Below are 21,555 nucleotides of genomic sequence, written 5' to 3' on the forward strand. Positions count from 1 at the left end.
TAACATGCCTGAAGCTGGTGGAAGGCCTTAATGTTGTGCTGGTGCACAGTGTAGTACACTGGCACTTGTTATCTCACACTGGGCACATCAGGTGTCAGTTAAGATATTGCAGAAGCTGAAGAAAAACACACTTGGTTAAAATATTTTTAAACTTATTAAGCTTATGTGCACAAAACATGAATGATAACTGAAAAATAATAAAGTCTAGAAATATGCATATTCTACTAATGTGTGGTTCACAGCTCTATGCACAAACACAGCTATCTACATGCAACTTTCCTTATTTAGGCAGGCAAGCCGTCTAGGTCTTAGAAATGCATGGCAGCAGGTTACAAAGAAGAAAATGGTTGCCCTACATTAATGTGTTCACTTTTTTGTAGTAATAGTTTCTGTGACAGGCAAATAATATGATGACAACAGTGATTTAAGCACATTAATATGATTCTTTCCCCTGCTGGTTTTGTATTCATGAGCTTGGAGGAGCATTGGATGAGCAGTCAAATAATGAAATAAAAAAAGATCTCTTAGAAAAGGAGCCTGTAAAAACAAAAAAAAAGTCAGAATCAGTGATTTTTCATGTTGCTCAGCTATTAATATCCAGCACCTGGAGGGATATTATTCCAGTCTCTAGCAAGTGTGCTGCTGGCCTGCTCTTCCTTGGGTTTGCTGAGTCAGCAGCCTACAAAGATTTATTGTGGAGTCAGCTTGAAGAGATAGCTGTGATGCGAAACCAAAGCTACATTGAAAGAAAGGGGGAAATGGGAGCAAAAGAGCAGGAAGAGAGGAAAAGAATATGAAAAAAACTCATGTCTGCATCGCTGCACTGTTAGGGATTTGATTTCGCAGAGTGAGTGCATGTCCTACGGCAAGTATTCAGGCCTTCCTGATGATCAGGCAGCTACACTGTAATCCTGCCTGGGGGAGGATACAGGATCAGCGCTTGGCCCAAGTTTACACACCACAAGATCCTCTGGATGAACTGTGCAGAGTTTGCCTGTGCAATAGCCATAGGGTTAGGAAGTTACTGCAAGGCAGCGCTTACAGTGCTTAAGGCTACTTCCAGGGCTTCTTTTTCAAAGCAATGGAGACATAGCTATTTCATGAAAATCTATGAGGCCCTTTTTAAAAAATACTGGCTACCATAAAGCCTAAGTGTTGCTATGATTGCAGTCCCCAAGGGCACAGAACCCAACTCAACAAAACCCTTGTCCTTCTCTGGGCAAGGGGTGAATAGCTCACTCCAGGCTAGCTTGTACTTATAATCCTGAAAACAAATTTGAGTTTCTCTCAGATTTTTTTTTTTTTCCCCCATCAGGAAATCACTTGGAAGTGAGGATTTTGGAGATATGTGTCCTAAATAAATAATGGTGATCTTTGTGATCTATTTGTTCCATGACAAATAATGCTAGTTGTTCCCAAAATAGAGAACATCACCTTCCTAATGAATGGGACCTAACTTTCCGGTGCTTGTTAGAGCTGAGCTGTGTACATAACTGATGTCAGCAAATGCAGTTAAGCCAATATTTAGCCACCTAAATACTGGATGTCTAGATTAAGATATTTCCCTGTGTTAATATATACCAATGATGCTTCTATAGTCAAGGTATTGGTATAACCCATCCTAAACCCCTCTAGTGCTCTCCTGACTTCAGGGTCATCAAAAATTAGCTTAGACTTGACTTTGGTTTCTTTAGTTCTTAGAAACCTCGTCTCTACTGAGCAGTATGTTACATTTTATGAATGTCATGTGGATGATGAATACATGACAGTAAGTCACTGTTACCCAATGGATTGTCTCGCATTATCAACATCTTGGGACGCATCTTCATAGGGTGGTTTGTAAAATTATCACAAATTCTGTCTGCTACCTTTCCTGGAATATGTTTCTAAAATTGAGTATTTAATGTATGTTCTTGCATGGGTGAGGCAGATTTCAATGAATCATTGTGTCTACACTAAAGAAAAATTAAAAATGCATACCATGGAATACTCCGGGGTCTTTAAAAAAATGGAAAAATATTTATTTTAGGGAGAACAGGAAAAATATTTTCCCCACACAATAACATTTTCACATTTTAAAAGTCTTATCTAGCACTTTGAGACAATTATTCTTTCTGATGAAGTTTAAAGAATTTAATCTCAGTTTCACACTTTTTCACCTTATTTTGTACAAAATAAAATTTTTAAATAAATGTTGTCTTCCAACAAGATACTTACAACATGGAAAGGGAGCACTGCGTAACTGTCCTCCCCCTTCTTAAAAAGGAAAAACAGCTTTTTTTTTTTTTTTGCTATCAATACAGTTTAGACTATAAACTTAATCAACACGTTGTTTCATGAGGGAAAGAGGGAAAACAGCCTCAATGAATGACTTTCAGCCAGACCTCATTTTTTCAGTTGTTAGGTTTAATGGTTTCCCAACTTTTGTATGCGCTCAGTGGCTGCACTCACTATTCCAATATACTTTATATACACGTACGCTCGCGCTGAAAAATTCTCAAGGACTGCAAAATGGAAAAGTTTTTCACTGTTCCTGGCCTTCCTGGTAGCACATCTATGCAATGCCCTTTTCTGTCAAATATTGTTCAGTAGGTTTCTTCTGGAGTGAAAAATTCTTCCTAATTCTCTAAGAGCTTTAGATAGAAAAAGAAAACACTTCAGCTTCTGTGTACTCTTTTCAAATGCTTTTGGTCCCACAGTCTCACTCTGACTCAGCAACTGTAGCCAAAGTGTGTAATTCAGGGGTTATTTAGGCTAAATACAGGCTCATGATTTGGTTGTTTGAAGACTCCTGAAACAGTTTGTCAATAATTTGAACTACTGATATTTGCAGATTTGTGAAAGAAAAGTACAGAGATTTTTGGGTCTTTTTAAAATTATTCCTACCTGATAGCCACATCTAAGCATGTTACATATTTTGGCATAAAACTGTTCTGGACATTTATTTTGGCTTTCTTGTTTGCTAAGGGCTTGCCACATAACTGATAATACAAAATGCATATTGGATAAGATTAGAAATATGCTAAAGCTCAAGGGTATAAATTTGTGTTTACTTCCTCACAAATATTAAAACGTTCTTTTTTCTTGCTGCCCTCTGGCTGAGCTGCTTTCAGTTATTGTATCTCTGTTAGCCAGTTCTATGATAATTTTCTCCATTACTTAAAAAACATAACAAAATATATGACTCTTTTACATTGCAATAGAAACTAAATTATCTTGTGATTACAGGCTGAGCTAGTCCATTTTAGTACCTCTTTAGCAATGTAGATGCACAAATTCTAAATCTTTTTGGTCACCATGTGTTGTCTATTACGTCTGAACTAATACAGAAACACCAGGTGAACAAACTGTGTGTTAATTTAAAATAACTGTTCAATCTCACTGCATGTTTTCAGTCTAAAAGCTTTGACATTGAAGGTGATGAAGTTACTGTTCACCTTGTAACTGACTGTAGCTGTAGGCGTTCCCTTGCACACTCCATTTGCAGAACAGCTGAGAGAGAATCAGGAATTTTGTACTGGCAAGAAGCATTAGGGGATTGGCTGTAAGATGCTGAAGGGCCTTTGGTGCCCTAAGGAAAGCAGAGTAATGTGATCACATCGATGTATAAGTGTTTGTTTTTACTTTCCTCCAGGTCATCTATCTACCCCTATACTATGGGTGGTTTCAACTAAATCTGACAGAAGGATCACATTATCTGGCAAATAATTTTTCTAACAGCTTCATATGAGTGTTTAGGCAAAGAGAAATTTTGTTAAATCCTTACAGAATAATGAACTTCAACATAAGCTCAAGCCTCATTAGACAACAGAGTATCCAAACAGCTCATCTAGGAGATAGTACTCCATGTGATCAATGGCTAAAGCCTTGTGCTACTGCTCACAAAACTCATTGGGTTTTCTTTGACTTTTTTTGGTTCGTTGTTTTTTTTTCTTTTAATTTAACAGCTAATTCAAGTAGCTGGCAGTTCAGAATCACTGGCAATTAGAACGGTAACCTAACCTATGAGAGCTTGAAGGTCAAATGTTCTTGTTGCCCTGTACTTAGTCCTGCATTTGATCAATGCTACAGCTTCTTGTTGCTCAGTTCTCTCTGTGTCAAATAGCCCAGCTACACTGCCCTGTCTCTAAAAGCTGTGGAAAAAATAAATCCACTTAATGCTAAGGTATGCTTAAGTATTAGAGTGATGGTGCCAAAGAGAAATGTATGAGATCGAGAAGTTTGGTTAATCTCAGTGCTGCACTGCAGAGAAGCACATGCTACTAAACTGCCCGGAGATCTGCCCAAGGTTAAGGAGCTTTGTGAGATACCTGGATTTCAGATATGCTGAGATCCATAGCTTTAGCTAACCTGAAAAAATGTTGGGCTCTGTATTTGGTCTATTTTGCAGCTCAAACTGTAAACAAAACCCTCAGTCGTATCTGAGTGAAGCAGGACATATTTCATCAGTTTATTGTAGTGAACCGATGATCGAGCATCCCTCTTTTTCTGCCTTTATTCTCACAATTTTTTGTACATGACCTGGTATCTAACTTCTTCTCACCAAAATAATACGTGGCATAGCAGCTGAGGGGCATCCCTGGGTGCTCTAGAAAAGCACAGATGGGGGTGGCCAGGGCACAGCGTAGTACCTCCTGATTTTCTAATGCTGCTGTGAAGTCCCATGGAAATCTTCATCTGATTAATATCTCCATCTTTGTATTGACATGCTTATTCCTTCTCCATTTCATGGAAGATTATTTGTTTCATTTATTCAGTTGTTTACCAGCTGCATTTTAATCTTTTAGGGATTTTTCTGTGAATTAAAGGAGTAGATGGGAACCAGAAATTCTAAGGTTGATTTTGCTTTCATTTGGTTAACCTATTGGTTACGACAGTAATTCTGCAGCTATTTAATTACAGGACACAAAGATGGAAATTAAAACTCTTTTCCCTTTCGTGTCCATGGATTTTTCCTGTAACTCTGTTAATGAAATCTAAAATAACACCTTGTAGGTAACAATTAATACTCGAGGGGCAGGCCATCTTGCTGTCGAGGTCAGCTCCCACTACATGGCACTGCTTACAAAGGGAGGCGTTTGGATGTTCAGCAATGTGAAGTGGCGATCTTCCAGCTATGTTTATGGCTTTGCAAAAATAACAAACACCAAACGGCTGTAGAAGCTGGCAGGAGCCATTGTGAAATAACACCATCAATATTATGGAAGAATGAAATACTGAGTTCAATGCAATGTCACAAAAACTAAAAGGAAAGTGACAGGGGTGTGTGTGAATAACACTGGTCTAGAAAAAAATTCTGTTTTCATTATGGATTGCTTGCATTTTGGGGCAGTGGTTTTTATTCAGTGTACTTTTTCATAAGAGAAAATGTGAAATTTTTATATCTGTTGCCAAATGTGTAATGTAGAAATTCTGAACACTGTAATCTTTAGCAGCAAATAAATTATAGTTAACGTATATTGGAGTCACCCAGTATAACCCACAAGGGACAATATGAAATAAGATCCACCAGTTATGCTTTCAAGTCTCTGTTTACCTGAAGTATGACAGCAATTTTCTCTCTTGGCAGAGGAATCTCTTCTCCTTCTCTCTTCAGTGTGTATTGGACATACAGTATTCACATATGTTAATCTTTTCCTCTGAAGCAGGAAAACCAAAGCAGTCTGAAAAACAGCTGCTCCCATTTCTGACCCTACCTTTCTCCATGAAAAAAAGAAACCTTCTTCTTCTTAACTTTAATCTGAATCAAATTAAATGATACTGCAGTTTACCGTTACCATTTCAAGGACTTCAGAGCTACATCTCTTTTTGTTGTAGAAGTCATGCTACAATTCAGAGAGAAGTGGAGCTACAAAAATTTAGACCATTTACCTTAGAGGAAACGCATCCTTGTTCCATTGCACATTGCACTGCAGGATGGGCAATAAGGGCCTGAACTCCCTGAGAAGTCAAAATAGTATGCATGGTGTAACAGAGTTTTCTCTCTGTAACTGGAAATACGTTAGCAGAAGAGAAATTAACTTCTTGGAAGAAAAAGATATGAGCAGGTAGCTGAAAATGAAGCTGTTAAAGTTGACATCAGAAATTCTGGCCTCTTCAGGTCCTGGTCAGGCATTCATGTGGGGAAATTCATCTGAACCTGAGCAACAACCCGTTCTGAGGCTTTTGGCTTACTAAGAAGAACAACGGAGGGAAAGACACAGGCACGAACTCATGGCTGTCACGCAAAGGAAGGCATCTTTTCTGAGGCCATGTTGCATGTGTTGTGTGGCTCTCGCCAGCCACCACGGTTAACTACAGAGGCAAAATGTGGCTTGTGCTGCTGGGATGTATACTATGTCAAGACATGTCAAGACATGTGGGAATGTAGGATAACTGAAGACTTTCAGAACCAGGTAACAGTGGGGCTATGACATGGTCATTGTCACTGATGAAGTAAGATAGCGTTTCCAAGCCCAAATGCATAACATTAGGCTCTCTTAGTCAACATAGAAGGACCCTATTAAATATGGCATGCACAAATACTCCAGCAGAACCCTTACCTCTTTCTCTAGGATGCCAATGTATTGATGGTTCCACCCATTAAGCAAATTAAATTTGGGAAGAGAGGCTTGAGCGTATTGGCCAGCATTTATTATATTTAGTGTAAACATGTATGCTTGGGCTTTAAAGCCCCCTTTTTTTTTTTTCCTTTTTCTTTTTTTTTGTGGCACTGAAAAAGTGTCTCTTGTTTAAATATGCAAAAGATTCTGAGTCCTAAATGTCTGCGCATTGCAGTCAGCTGCAAACAGCACAGCTGAAGCATCTGTTACCCTTGCAGAGAGCCCGTGTGCCACTGAGTTCTGCATCGAGAATGCCCTTGTGGCTGCCAACCGAGGTGACTGGCTTAACACTTTAGATGCCTGCTGCAATTTTTTGGAGCTGAGGGCAGGAAGAGATGTACCATGAGGATAATAAAATGCATCCTGATTCTGTCCTTATTCAGTAAGACATCCCTTATCTGAGCCAATTTCTATATAGGAGTAGAGCAGAAAATGCTGGAGCAGAATCTGGGTCATGACAAGACTCTGAAAGTGAGACCTGTGGCTTATCTGTCAGGATCTGAAATGCATCCAAGTCCTGCAGGTTTATTTGGAGTGAAGTCACCCTTTAAGGGGGAGATCTGTTCATATTTGACCATCTCTAGCACTGTATGTTGTCCCTCCTTAAATCAAATCATACCCTGCAACGATATAAGAGTAAAATAGGAATTTGAGATAGGGCATGCAATCTGGCACTCTATGTTGTTGTATTCTTTTGTTTTCTAGTAATTTTGCAATATTTTTTTGTAACACATCGTATTTCTGAACTTCTTGAAATCTACTTCAGGTTCAGCTCACGAAACATAGTGTGATTGCTGGTAGGATTTTCTAAGAACACCTCATGAACAGTGCAGGATAAATTCATTGCTGCATGTATTTTATGCTGTTAACAGAGCAGTTAGCAGAGCAGGGCCTGGGTCCCACCTATTTCCTGCCCTCATGATTGTCTCATGGGCAGTCTCTGGGCAGCTTGTGTATCCTCGTGCTATGTGAAGCAAAGCATTTGCATAATGTGTCAAGTAGTGGTAGGAATTTCACTTTTTGCAAGAGATGGTGGCATTCTGAAATCATGGTTCATAAGAACGTTGAGTTAGAGCTTAAAAAGGCTGAATATTCTTAATACAGCAACTACTAAATAATGTTATTAGCACAGAAAATTTTAGGAAAGTAAAAATAAAAAAAAAAAAAAGAGGAAACTTGGGGAAAGAGAAAGAGGGAGCTGTATGTCTAACACACCTGCAGCCAGAAATGGTCTCATATGCATTGTTCCATGCCAGCTCAAACCTTTTGTACACTGTTACCCTTCCAAAACACCATGTCTACCTTTGGTGATCCCATCCCACAGCCATGGGAAAAAAACTGGAGTGTAAGAAGGCTGTAGCTGGCCCACTGCTAGCAAGTGGCATAGATGAATATTCTGCCCAGTGTGTGGTGTAGACTGGAGAATACATCACACATTGCTGGTTCCTATCTCTGCTCTCCTTCTGTATAGCTGCTGCTGTCAGCTCCACCAAAATGGATTTAGATTGGTGGGTCTGGATTTTTTATAGTGTGTAAAAAGAAATCCCACTACATGTCACATTTCATCTAATCTGTTCTAGAGTTCAACTTGTGTGATTAAAGAAAAGAATTGGGTGTGACTGTGTTTCTGTATATCTTAAGCTCCTGTGAAAATATCAGTTATTGCTGTCTGCCTATTGTGTTTTTATGGTGGCTAATACATGGGTCCCTGCTGATAGTGAGTCTGGGCACGTGCTTTTCTTCTATGGCATACGTGAAAGCAGTATGTTTTTATTGTTCCTTTGAAATATAAGAAATGGGAAACTGAGATAAAAAATTGTACTCCATCACTTGTTCACTGCATGTTCTTGAATGGGGCACATTTGAACTGCATTCAAATCACAAGGCATGATACTAGTCCAGAGCTGCATGTTCTCAGGTTCTGAAAATATAGGCTACAGGGTTAAAGCCAAAGGCCAAAGCTCCCATTTTAAGTCATTATCTGTCAATATATGTTAATTGTAGAGCTGACATCTTCACTTAATGAGATAAATACTATACAACAGGTAACGTGGCTTCATTCACATTCACATTTGCATTCAGTGATATCTAGGGCATCTTTAAACAGGTGTCATATTTAAGCTTACAAATGCCCAAGACAGAAATATTGCATGTGGCTAAATTACTATGAATCACAAATGTACCAAATACCATCTGCTGTATTGGTGGAGGGAAATGTGTTGGTGGAACTGATCACCCCTTCAGCAATGATTTCTCTACCCAGAACTTAGCTATTCACTGTCCTGGTATAACTGCATATCACCAGAGATTATGTTTTCTGAGAACTACGTTTAAATGTTGCTATTAAAAGAGCTCTTGACAGATATTTAAATACTGGTGATCAGCCATGAGTAAATCATATGCCCAAAGATAGTGCAATACCTCTGCTGGTCTATAAAATCTGAGGTGCTTAAGGTGGAAAAGTAATGCACAGAAAACTGTTTCCAAGAAGTAGGGTGGGAATGGGATTCATTAGTGAGATGCCTACAGCTGCACAAGTCATCTAGGGCTCTCATTTTTTGTTACTAGCAAGAAACAAACATTGACAGTGCAAGTCTCTCTCCATATCATGGTTTTCACCCAGACAAATTAGGCAATAGACATTGACCCACACGGAGTGCCCAAGCCATTAACTGGCTGTGAGACAAGTTTCTGCTGATGCTTCTCAGCAGCACAGCATTGATGCAGTCCTAAATAGAGATAAGGTACCCACCACTAGACAGACAATCATAAGAATAGGAACCCTATTTTATTAGATCACCTAATAAAAGTAGCATGATTATCATTCTCTGTGTGATAAACCCAGACTGAAATATTACAGTGACCATGGCTCTGTCAGCTATCTCCTTACAGCCACTGCTGTACTTTCCTCCCAGGCAGTGTTAATAGCTTAAGGACAACCAACCATGGGCATAAACGCCTCTTAAGATGAGTCTTCTCTTTCTCTGATAATTTATTCTTGGTGGTGGTGTTTTTTCTGTGTGTGGCCTCACTGATCATCATTAGGAAGTTTTGCTACATTGCCTCTCTTCCTTTCTAATCCTCTCTGCTGAGCTTCATGCTGGCTCGCCTCACTGTGTTGGTGCTCTGACACACCATTCAGTCTGCTCCCTTCTCTCCTTCATGACTATGTACTTTATTCCCCTCCTTGAGTTTTTACAGTGAAATAGTAGTGAAACCCTCCAGAAGCGGGAAGGAGAAAGAAGGGTTTGTTGAGAAAGCTACTCTAGACACAGTCTTTTGTGCAAAGATTTGATTCCTTTTGGGATCTGAGTGGGTTTTTTTGGTTGTGGGTTTTCTTTTTTTCCCCTCCACTTTGGCACAATATCTAAACCAATGTCTCTCAGCAGAGAAAGGAGAAGGAGGGAAATAGTGAGAATGAGCTTGAGTACTTCGCATTACCACTGTTGTAATGAGCTCTTTGCCTCTGTTCTTCAGTATTCTTCCCAGTCCCAAAGCCCCTTTTGGGAATATTAAAGTGAGAGCTGTAGAACGACGCACTTGCTGGAGCCGCCTGTGGGGAGGAGCGAAAGGGAGGAATGTGTGTGATAGTTGAGGGCAAATAGCTTTAATTTAATTAGTAGATTAATTAAAGCTTTCTCCCTTGGGTAGGGTATATGTGTGTGTGTGCAGAAAGTGTTTCTGCAGCCTCCTGTAGCTGCTCATCATGCATTTCTGTTCCAAGTGTGACTCAGATGGGGTTTCTATTGAACTTGCTGGGAGCCTGCACAAAACAAATTTCCTGTCTAAGATCTTTTCTCTTCAGGGTTTTGTTAAAATGTAATGAAGTATAAATGGGCAAATAATAACAAGTAATAACAAGAACTTGCCTTGCAAATGAATGTGGCATCCGGCAGCACAACAAATGCAGAACTCCTAAAAGCTTCTCTGTTTCCCAATGTCCCTGCAGTGAGAGAAGTCTTGCATTAGCACGGATTCCCTCAGCCTTTGCTCAGTGAAACTCATCAAGAGTTTCTTCAGCGTGATAAACCATTTGGCTACTTCATAGCCTTGACTCCGTGCACTTTAAGTAGGTCCCAAGGAAAGCAGATTAAGGTCATCTGTGTCCTGGGCTCTATTAACAAGACCATAGCCTGGAGGTCCAGGGAAGTGATTATCCCCTTCTACACAGCACTTGCTAGACGATTTCTGGAATACTACATCCACTTTTAGGCTCCTCAGTATACTAAACATGTCAGTCAACTAGAGCAAATTCAGAGGAGGGCCATCAAGACGGCCTGTGAAGAAAGGATAAGGCAAATAAGCTTGTTTAGCTGGTGGAAGGAGAGAGGCTTTTGGGGCAGCCTAATAGCAGCCTTACAATACCTATGAGGAGATCATCAAGAAGAAAGAGCCACGCTCTTCATCATGGTGCATGGCGGGTGAACAATGGACTGTGGGCGTAAGCTGAAACCAGGGTCGTTCATACTGATTATAAAGAGAGGCCTTTTTACCCTGAAGATAGTTGAGCATTGGAGTAAGTTGCGCAGAGAGGTTGTGCAGTTTCCATTCTTGGAGATTTCCAAAACCCAGATGGAAAAATCCCTGAGAAACCTGGCCTGAGCCAATTGCTGACCCTGCTTTGAGTGAGAGTTTGAACTGGAGACTTCTAGATATCCCTTCCAACCTGAATTGTCCTGTGATTCCATGATTCTGTCTGAAAGACATGCCATAGGTAGTTGCCATGGTCTTGCAGCTGCCAGGGGAAAGGATGTTTGGATGAAGGCAAAGGTGTGTGAGTGACTGAAGCTCTAAACACAAAATCTGTAGACCAGAAAAAGCAGGTTAAGATAGCTTTAGATTATCTTTTATATCCTATTGGTTTTGGGTTGTTCTGACACCTGGTGCAGTCTTCCAACTCTAGTTTAAACAGGGAACATTCCTGTATTACCACTGCTGAGTGAAGAGTGGAAGAGAGGTGTGCCTTTCCTAAAAATCTTCTTGAGGTAGCAGGATAGTGGAACAAGCCTTTCTGTCTGTTGCTATTTCTCTAAGAAAAGGCAATGCTACATATGGGGCAACTCTAAGGATGATAGTCAGGGACCTTCTTAGGTATCAGCTGGAAGCAACGTAACCACCTATTCAGAGTTTAGGTGGGAAATTTTAGGTTTCAGAGTAGACTAGTCTTTTTTCCAAGACAGGGGACTGATATAACAGAGAAAATCTGGGAGGTGGACAAACAAAATCATTGTCACCTACACGCTTATCCCATTGAATCAACAGTTCCCCAGATCAGATGAGCAGTGTGTCCCAGTGTTGTCAAGAATTGAAGACATCCTCATTCAGTTCCTGCATTGCATGTGCTCAGCTGACCCTCAACACCATACCCCAGATCTCTGTAAATATAACCCCTCATTGCTCAGCCAGACACAATACGTGTAGATCCTACGCTCCAACTTCCCAACCTGTCATTTCTACTTATTAATCAATCTGAATTGTTGTGCACAATCTACACAAAATACAGTCACCCGAGGCTCTGATCACAAAGCCCAGAGAATAAAAATACTCATTATTTATCCTCCTTTGCCATTCACAAATTCCACCAGTTTACATATGCATTACTTGCATTCAACCCCTGTTCAATGAATTTCTGCTTGCTGAGACAGTCAGTTACAGAGGTTTGGATGAAGCTTGGATCTGCACTGAGTTGCTCTATTACCCACAGCTCTGCCATGTTCAAGGACTGCAGTGCCACAGCCTGTGTCAAGCATTGGGGAGTGTCCTTGAAAGCAATTGGCGGTGATTTCTGCAAGCCTTGCACCATTGATGTCCTGCAGTGACGCCACGCAATCCACTTTTGCTCCACACTAAAAGCTCTCGGAGGGGTGAGAAACTTCCCATGAAGTTTCAGTCAGATTTGCAAGGGTGTAGACCCTAGCATGGACACTTAAACCCCGTTGCTCTTGAATGCTTCTGAAAATAAGTGGGAATTGCAATGTTGGCAGGAGACTGTCTGCTTTTCAGGCCTTGGTTGACCTCTGAAGAATGAAGGAGGAAGTCATTTACAATGTATTATTGGAAGTTGTACTTCTAGGAGTTTTTTCTTTGGAGGAGAAAGTCTCAGGAACACTGGGAGAAAGCAGTTTTACGTAATACGATCGGCATTCAGAAAGGTCTATTGAACCTTCAGTTTTACCTCCAGCACATTATGTCTGGCTAGATTTTTAAACATTTTTCCAATGAGTAGTTGCATCCTGCCAGTACAAGATACCAAGAAACATCACTTAGTGTTGCCTGATTTTAGAGATACAAGAAAGATATATTTTGGTTTCAATCAAGCTGTCAGTTCCTGGGGAAGTCATCAACTATACTGAGAATGCCTCACCATGCTCAAAGGGAGGTTTTTCAACTGATCTCCAAGATAAAAAGCCAGTTAAACCAAACTCAAAAATAGGTTTACCCCATGTTTCTTTACACAACTTTTGTCCAGAGTTACCACTTTAGAAGGTATCCACCAAGTGAAAGGAACTGTTCATTATGCTGCTGCTATTTTCTAATCTGCAGTGAGACATGCATCTCTCCAGGAGCCATCGGTGTTAGAAGGTAACAGTATTTTAAATTCCTGTAGGCCAGTTTGAAAGGGGTCAGTGCCTTTTTTTGGCATTGTGCTCTGTCTGTGGGGTTTTTTTCTGCACAATTTGCTTAAACCATGGTGTCAAAACTATGCTGCGGATTGTACAATTGTGCCTTGGTTTGAATAAGTTTCAAATCACTTTGCCTTTTCGCTTCGTTGAATGTGTTTTGAAATTACAGTAGTTCGGGTGCCTTTTACACAGGCAGACCAAAACGCAATCAAGTAACAACGGAAGGCCTTCATGGAGACAACAATTTCTTTGACTGCCAAGCCAGTGTTTTGGGTACCAGTAATGATGTAAATCAGTTCTGAAAAAATCCAGATAATCAGAGCTCCTTCCCAAACACCTCTATTTTTAACACCATGTTTTGTAAGTCTTGGCCCTGTTTTGACCAGTTGAATCATTGCTTGATAAGAACAGGGATTAAATCTAGTAACCTTGTTTCCACGACAAAGTAAGCTTCTTTCTGCAATGCTTACAAAATAATGTGTCATCTTCTAAGCTAACTTTAAAAACTGAAGTTCATAATAGAATTAGTAAAAAGTGTAATTCAGTATGAAGTGAGTGATCTAATATACCTAGCGGATTAAACTCCTCTCTTGCGTTACTTTAGAGACAACACTTAGAAAAAAAGGTGAACCAGACTCTGTTTTGTCTCTGCGTTGATGTAAAACACTGTCCATGAGGAATTTAATGAAGGGGGTTTTTGTTGTTGTTTTCTTTGCTTTTTCTTATCTGTATTTCTTTACCCCTCTCCTTATCACCATCGTGCCTGATATGACATATCCTGAATAGAGTGGAAATATTCTCATTCACTTTGCAAAAAAGAATCAGGACTTTACGGGCATAACACAGAGATGCAGAAGAGGAAAGAACAGATAATGGCACTGAATTGCTACACATGATCGTGTCTTCTTAGAAATGAAAATGTCAAGCAAATTGCACAGTTCACTATCACATCTTTACCATGACTTCAAAACATGTTTTCTGATCCTGGAGTTTCTCAAGAACACAGGTGACTTTTCTCACTTGTGTAGATCCATTCAGTGAACTTGTGTAGTTGAAATAATGTTTTAAAGCACTTGTGAATATCCTTACAGAGAGTATAATGAGCAGAACAGTGTTTTCTAAATAACTGTATGTAGTCAAAGGCAGTTCAGGTTTCTTGGCTAGACCATTCTGCATTGCTGGCTTACAGGATGATTAGTTTGGATAACATTGAGACCTCTTTCCACGCCCAGCTTTCATGTGTTAAAAATTTCCAAATCCTTCTAGCCTCCCAACCACATCTCCTGTCTACAAGTCTTTATCAGTGACGATGAATGTGGCACAAGGATAATGTCCCATCATAGTGAATGTGCTGGTTTTCCTCTGAGAAGACCTTTATCCACTTGATATAACTGAGGAAATTATTCAAGTGCCAAAGCATAAAGGTCTTTTGTCCTTAGAAATAACCCTACAGTGTCCAAAATATCCTGACAAAGGGCAAACATAAAGGCCCAAGTAGGCAGCAGCAAATGGAGGTCAAATGAGATACACTAAGGCACATCAAATGGTCTTGACATCTGTAATCAGACTTCTGACCTGCCCACTTTGGGTATAGCTCTATGTTAGTGTCTTCTACCGAGCACATAAGTCAGGACAGCTATTAGTGTCATATACACAGAACGTAAGTCAGGAGAGTTACCTATGCATGGTGTTCAGTTTAAGTTTATATGCCTTGTTCCTTAGTAGAAGTAGTTGGGAAGCATCTTGTTAATGCATTCGAGTCCTCCTCTCTCAGCTGCTTACTCACAGCCTTGCTTTGTGCTCCTTGGATGCATTATCAGGACTATTCTCTCCCTGTTTGCTGATTCATTGGACATGAGAGTCCAAGGCACAATGTCAGTGGCTTGTACCACCCCATGCTTAATATGAGGAACAGTCTGTGCTACGTGCTGGGAAGAGGTGCAGAGCTATTACTGTGCTGTGTAGATATTTATGCACCAAATCAAGCTATTTGACTTGTGGCCTTTCCGGTGTAGAAAGGCTTGATGTACTTGAAGTCAGTGCTTGATATATTTGAACCAAAACAAGAAGGAAGAGAGCTTTTTAAACTTTATTTCCACGAGTAAGGAAGTGTATGATGCCCTTCTCATCTGCGCAATTCCTCCCACGTTGTTCCTTCCCTGGAGCATCCGTATGTTTGAGCAACACCTTGCTTAAACACGACGCTAAAATTTGCTAATCTGATCTACTCATATGTCTAGGGCAGGTCCAGAAGCAGCACAGATGTCTTCACCTGGGTTTCTTCTCAGGTTTATGTACTGACAATGGCTTGCTTAAGGGAACAGTTCACAATAAAGCAATACCTTGAGAGTGTGTGTGAGAGAATATATGTAGGTTGTAATAAAATGACATGGTTGTTATTAATATTACCATTATGTCAAGGGAACAACAAAGAGTTAAGTAAAGCAAGTTACACACAGCACATGCTGGTTTCTCTCTGTGGTGGCCACCTTAATAAAAATAAAGGAATAATAATGATACATCTCAATTTGTTGGACATCTATAGTGTCTTAGCTAGCTGGTTTTGTCTTTTTGTGTTTCAGCACTAAACAGGCATTGATTATATCTACTGTACTTGTACCTAGACAAATATATACATTTTCAAAATTGATGTAAGTCTAACTCCTTCATTCCATTGAAAGTAATAATTTTTTAAAAAACAAATTAATTTCATACACTATCAACTTGGTTTCATGATTTCTCTAGTATGTGCCAAAGTATTCTTTAACTGCACATATCACTGGTATCTTCTGGGAAACTGAAACCAGACTGTCTCTCCTGAACTCAGGAAATTGCAAATGTGCTTCAGGCAAAAGAAATGAAACCAGGAGGCCACAAAGTTCAAGCTTACACTTCCATTTAAAATTGTTGTCTGCCGTTCAGCTGTTGAAGACTGACTTGACAGATTAAAGTCTCTACCATTACATAATTAATGGAGAAACATGAAAGACATGGATGTTTTCAGGAAAACATGATAATATTTGTGCATCTCCTCATTCAACAGAAAAACTTCTTGTTATAAAGAATCCAAATCTGGTTTTGTTTTCTCAGGTAGCACATTACTAATTAGTGAAGATGACAGTCAGTTCTATTCTCTCCTCTGGCAATGAGGTGAATGTTTCCTCTCTTTCTTTATTTTCTGCCTCAGTTTCCATGTTCCTTAAATTTTTTTTTTTTAAGTCTTGTTGATGAAGAGTGCTGCATAATGGTATAAAGATACTTATAGGAAGTAACCTCAAAATATCCTGCCAACAGTGAAAGCTTAAGGAAAGCTACAGGGACAGGTGAAACACATCACTCTAGTGCTCGCTTTGGGCCTAACAGTCTGCATTTCAAATACATCCTGAGCCAGACTTAGTCAGATACAACTGATGAAACCTAGTCAGTTTAGTCAGATACATCTGACTATATGAGCCTGTCTGCAAGGAAAAGTATAAAATCTCAGCTTTTAATCTTAGACTTTCTTTATAATCAGCCAAGTCCTGGCTTTGATTTACCTTTTACTAAGGAAAACAACCAAAATATTAAGGATAAATCACACTTTTTCATTCTTTCATTATAGACTGAATCTAAACCTTCTTCTCAAAGGTCTAGAGTTACCTCATAGGACACCAGAAGTTGGGCATGGTGGGTTTCTTAGTGTTTGCGATCCTTTGATGGATTTTGCATATATACATACACGTATACATATATACGTACACGTTTTGAACTCCTATAACATTTAACATCCACATATCAAGCTGAAAAGAGTTCTGCGGGTTAGCAATAAGTGGGTGAAGAAACATTTCCTTTTGTTTATTTATATCCTACTTACACAGGCAATATCTATTGTAATTATATTATTATTAACAAATGATGGCTTCTCTAATTTGCACATACTGTTCAGTACAGAAACTGCTGTGTTTGGGTACTGAGACAACCCCTGCACACTCCTTTAAGACCTGTGCAACTGTGGAGAGTGAACCAGTACCAGCAGCAGAAGCCTGATTTACTTGCTATTTCTCTTTATCCTTTTAAAAGATATTCTAAGAACCTGAATGTCAGCCAATGCAATTTTCCCAATCTTTGACGAGGTTTAGGACATGATGCAGCAAAAGCCCTTATGTTCTTGGGAGATCCCAGAGATCTGTGAGAATATATATTTTCCAGGCCTCTGGGAGCCCTTAGAATACAACAGTGTTTGTTTTGAAGATAAACAAATCTAACACGGTTGTGCCTGGTGTATCCCATGGGGAAAATAGCTGAAATTTATTACTAGGATCTTGGAGATCAAACTGTGTAACACTATCAGTTCCAACAAATAATGAATATAGCTTTCCAGAACAGGTGCATTAGGAAACCCTCTCTGTCTGAAGTAGGAGTGGTGACTGGTAACTGCTCCAACGTCAAATGTGCACAAATGGCTCCACACCTTCTAGCATACGCAGAAGCAGAACACTAGCACCACCAAACCAGGATTATGCGTGCCTTGGTATTTACTGTCAGTTTGTATCGAGTGTGTGGTGGCAGTTTGATGCATTAGTGACCCAAAAAGTTCATTCCATTCCCTCTGTTGGGATGTGAGGGAAGGAAAGTTGAACCATACAGATGGGATTCCAAAATAAACTGAAGTAGATTGAATTCAAGTATTGTTTGCCCTGTTTGCTTGTTCCTACTTCGCAGGGAAAGGAAAACAGATCACTTGGCAGGCGCACTCTACTTCCTCTGTAGTTCTCCATCGTCAGGAGTGAAGGAGATGATGGGATGGGAAATACAAAACAGCAAAATTGATTGCAGTGAACCAGGGTCACCTATCCAATCTTCAGTCAGTGCACTGATTTTCATGATGCTGTCCTCTGAGTGTAGTTTGAACCTTAGCAGTGCCCGTATAAAATGGTCTAATAAAACCCAGGATTGCATTGCCTTTGAATTGATATCCTCTGGCCGCTTTCTGCACAAGGAATAAAACCTCATATTGCTTTCTGGGAATGGGTCTCGTTCTTATTTTGTTGCTGCTTTGGGATTGCCTGAATTCTGTTGGCTGCAATGTTTCTGTTACAGACTCATTGAACTTTTTTTTTTTTTAATCCCCACTTTTTTCCTTCTAGCTGGCTGCCTTGCATCCTTAAAGATAGCAAAAGAAAAAGAAAAAAGAAAAGAAAAAAAGAAAAGATTTGGATCAAGTCAGCTCAGTTTAATTGGCATTGCATTCTCTTTTGGCAAGCAAGTTGCCTTGTATTCACTGGGAATAAAGGAAGAAAGAAACATTAAGCAATGGACAGGGTGAAAGACTGAGAGAAAGAGCTTTTCGTTTGATTTTGAGTCTTGAATGAGGTTAATGGATTGTGCAAGACTCATAAGAAACTGGTGCAAGATCAAACTGAGCCTCAGTTGATTTCTAATTCCTCTTTCAATTATTTCTCTGTTTAGAGGTACCTTTGCTTCAGCCTTACATGAGGAAGGAATACAATAAAATAAAGCAAACACATTAGAAATTACACTTTGACAGGGAAAACAACATAGAAGCCTCAATTTATGAGCACTATAATTCTATAGAGTGGCCTTTAGCTTTCTGGAAAAAAAATAACAGAAAAAGAAAGGAAAAAATAAAGACTAGAAAAAGAAAAGAAAAAAAACTAATTAAACTAATTTATTGTAGTTTCCTTTCATCTTCTAAGGATGTTTTTATTTCTTTTTTTTTGTTTTTGAATGGGACATTAAAACTTACTGACATTTCCTCATAAACTTTCTAGCTATTTTAAGCTTGTAACTGTTCTTTCACCTCATTTTTTCCCTGCATTTCAGGTTACAGCAACCCATTCGAACTGCATCATCAAAAAAGAGCAGGAGACTTGTCTGGAGAAGATAAGGAGGGCAGCTGCCCTGAACCCTCTCAATGACTCTTCTCCAGGTGAGTTTCAGCTTGGGGTAGATCATGTACATTGAACTAGTGGTTTCTAAACCTTTCGTGTCATGTCTGTAGGGGTTTCCAGCAATGTCAGTGCAAACATCTTACAGTAAGAGGTGCGGTTACTGCAGCTGAATGGGCTTAGAGAAACATTAAAAGGACAAAAGAGTCGATCATTAGGGATGCACCAGAACATTTGCTGATTATTGTCAGAGGTCAGGAGTTTGCTTCTCCACTTTAGGTGATGCAGTGACATATACCTACAAAAATAATCCAAAAAGAAAAAAAAAAAAAGAAAGAAAAGAAAAAAGAAACGGTGTGTCTGGAAAGTCCTTGTTAGTGTTTATTTCTTCTGCCAATGCAGGTGGGGACTGGACATAAGGTTGAGTGCATCACTGGTCGGATCTGTAACAGCTCATTCCCCCTCATCAGTTCAGTAATAATTTGTGCCTCTTTCTCACACGATCTGAAGACCTTTACAAGAATTATCATTATGATGACAGTAATCTTGATAAAGAATACTTGTGCTATTGCTGAGACAAGAAACTGAGGCAGCAAGCAAAGAAGAAATTAATAGTTTAATATCCTGTCTCATTTCTCATGGACTGCAGCAGGAGCTGTCTATGGCCAGCACCAAAGAGAGAGGAGCAAAGAAAGACAAAGCAACTAATTGGAAATCAGGGTCTATTTTCTGAGTCCTGTCCAAATTGCTTCTGCTGTGACTAGAACAGGTAAAACTGCAGACAAAAGCAGATAAAACACACTGTTTGTGTGACAAAAGACAGAGACAGGAGATTTCTCTCCCCTTTTCCTCGCCACATATATTAGCCCAGAAGCAAGGGAGGGCAGGATGCAGATCTCTAGATTACCAGAGCATCCTCTGAAGCAAGCCATTGCTGCGTTTTAGCTGCTAGGAGTATTTGCATCAGAGTCCTGCTGTTTGTCTCATACCTAAGCTCATTTTTGTTCTGCTTTCTAGCTTTGGGCAAATGAGCTGTGTGTTTGGTGGAACTGAGGAAAGCATGTACTTCAGGCAGTTCATTTCTGCCCTAGGGTCGTGTTTCTGAGACCTCTTTGTGCTTTGCAGAAAAGCTTCCCAGTTCTTCCCTGGTCTGGAAGTGGTATAAGCAAGGACAAAAGGGAAAAAAACTGTTTCTTCTCCCCTGCTCCTAGAATGATGTCAGAAGCTGACCATGAGCCCTATTTCTTATGATAATGCAATGGCTATTGTTTGGATTCAGGAATTCATACATTTTCCCAGGTCAAAAGAGAACATTTCACCAGCTACTTAGTTCTTTATCTCTGAAATCCAGAATAACCCTGGAATAACTCTTCAGACTGAACTCCTCCTCCCCTCCTCTCCAAACTCAAAGAGCACAGCTCAGAGATACAGGAGGTCCAGAGCCATGGGAAAGGCTTTTGCATCTCAATGTGATTAAAATGTATCACCCACTCAGGCAGGAAGAGACGGAGTCCTTTCAAGCACTAGCTCAGCAGCAGAACCCAGCTGCTCTTTATTCTGTTACCCTGATATTTTTTTTATTGAATCACTGTAAAGCTTTCCCCAGGCTCACCAGGCTCCACTGCATCTCTTAGTTGTTCACCGCATCCTGCAGCAACAAGTTCCATAGTTTACATGGCTTTGGGTAAAGAAGTCCCATTCCCTCAAAGACATTTATTTTCCAGTGAAGTATTCTGACGTATTTCTTGTTTGTAAGCCATTTCATTCCATGGGTCCTCTACATTTTTCAAATTACTGTAAACATGTTTTAGATATATTTCACCTCTCGGGCTATAGCATTCTACATTGTCCCCATCAAGTCCTGACCTTCCTGACTCACTTTTCATTACATAATACTTCTTTCAAGCCAGATCCTTCCACATTCCTTCCCATATAGCCTTATCTCCATAGGTCAAGGATGGGACATCAATAGAGCTCTACCACCTTCTTACTGCTTGCTCAATGTCATTGAGATGCCACTTACCCTGTTTTGAATGACACTTTATTGCTGCCTGCTAACAAGAAGTGTACAAACGGGGATACTCCGCAGATGGTGAATTCAGGCTGTAGAATTTGGGAAAATACCACAAGTATCTGTTTTCTCCAAAACCACTTTTGCCCCTGGTCCATTACTGGAATGGAGCAGTATTCAGCACAAATGAACTTGGCTTTTGGGTTAAGTTACCAAGCATTTATTGGAAAAGTTTTATTACAAAACTCCCCGAAGAAGTAGTAACTGCCCATAAAGTCAAAGAGCTATGTTTGCAGTGTGTTTATTCCTACCACTTTTCACCTGCTGCAGACAACCTATTTTTCATTTGGGAGAAGTGAAAATTGCCCAGCATTTCTACTTTGTTATTCATCTACAACAGTAAGATTTACTAATGACGGCAGGTAGTGGAG

General features: G+C 39.8%; 1 protein-coding gene across 18 annotated transcripts in view; it reads left to right on the plus strand.

The window, feature by feature from the left end:
* Positions 1 to 21,555, plus strand: part of ADCYAP1R1 (ADCYAP receptor type I) — a 144,888-nt gene that overhangs the window by 39,470 nt on the left and 83,863 nt on the right. For all 18 annotated transcript variants that reach the window (XM_075419854.1, XM_075419861.1, XM_075419860.1 and 15 more), the window contains exon 3: positions 19,049 to 19,154. In XM_075419854.1, the coding sequence (XP_075275969.1) occupies positions 19,049 to 19,154 (106 nt within the window). The remainder of the gene's footprint in view (positions 1 to 19,048; positions 19,155 to 21,555) is intronic.

The sequence above is a fragment of the Opisthocomus hoazin genome, chromosome 4 (assembly GCF_030867145.1).
Source record: "Opisthocomus hoazin isolate bOpiHoa1 chromosome 4, bOpiHoa1.hap1, whole genome shotgun sequence".
Taxonomy (NCBI): domain Eukaryota; kingdom Metazoa; phylum Chordata; class Aves; order Opisthocomiformes; family Opisthocomidae; genus Opisthocomus; species Opisthocomus hoazin.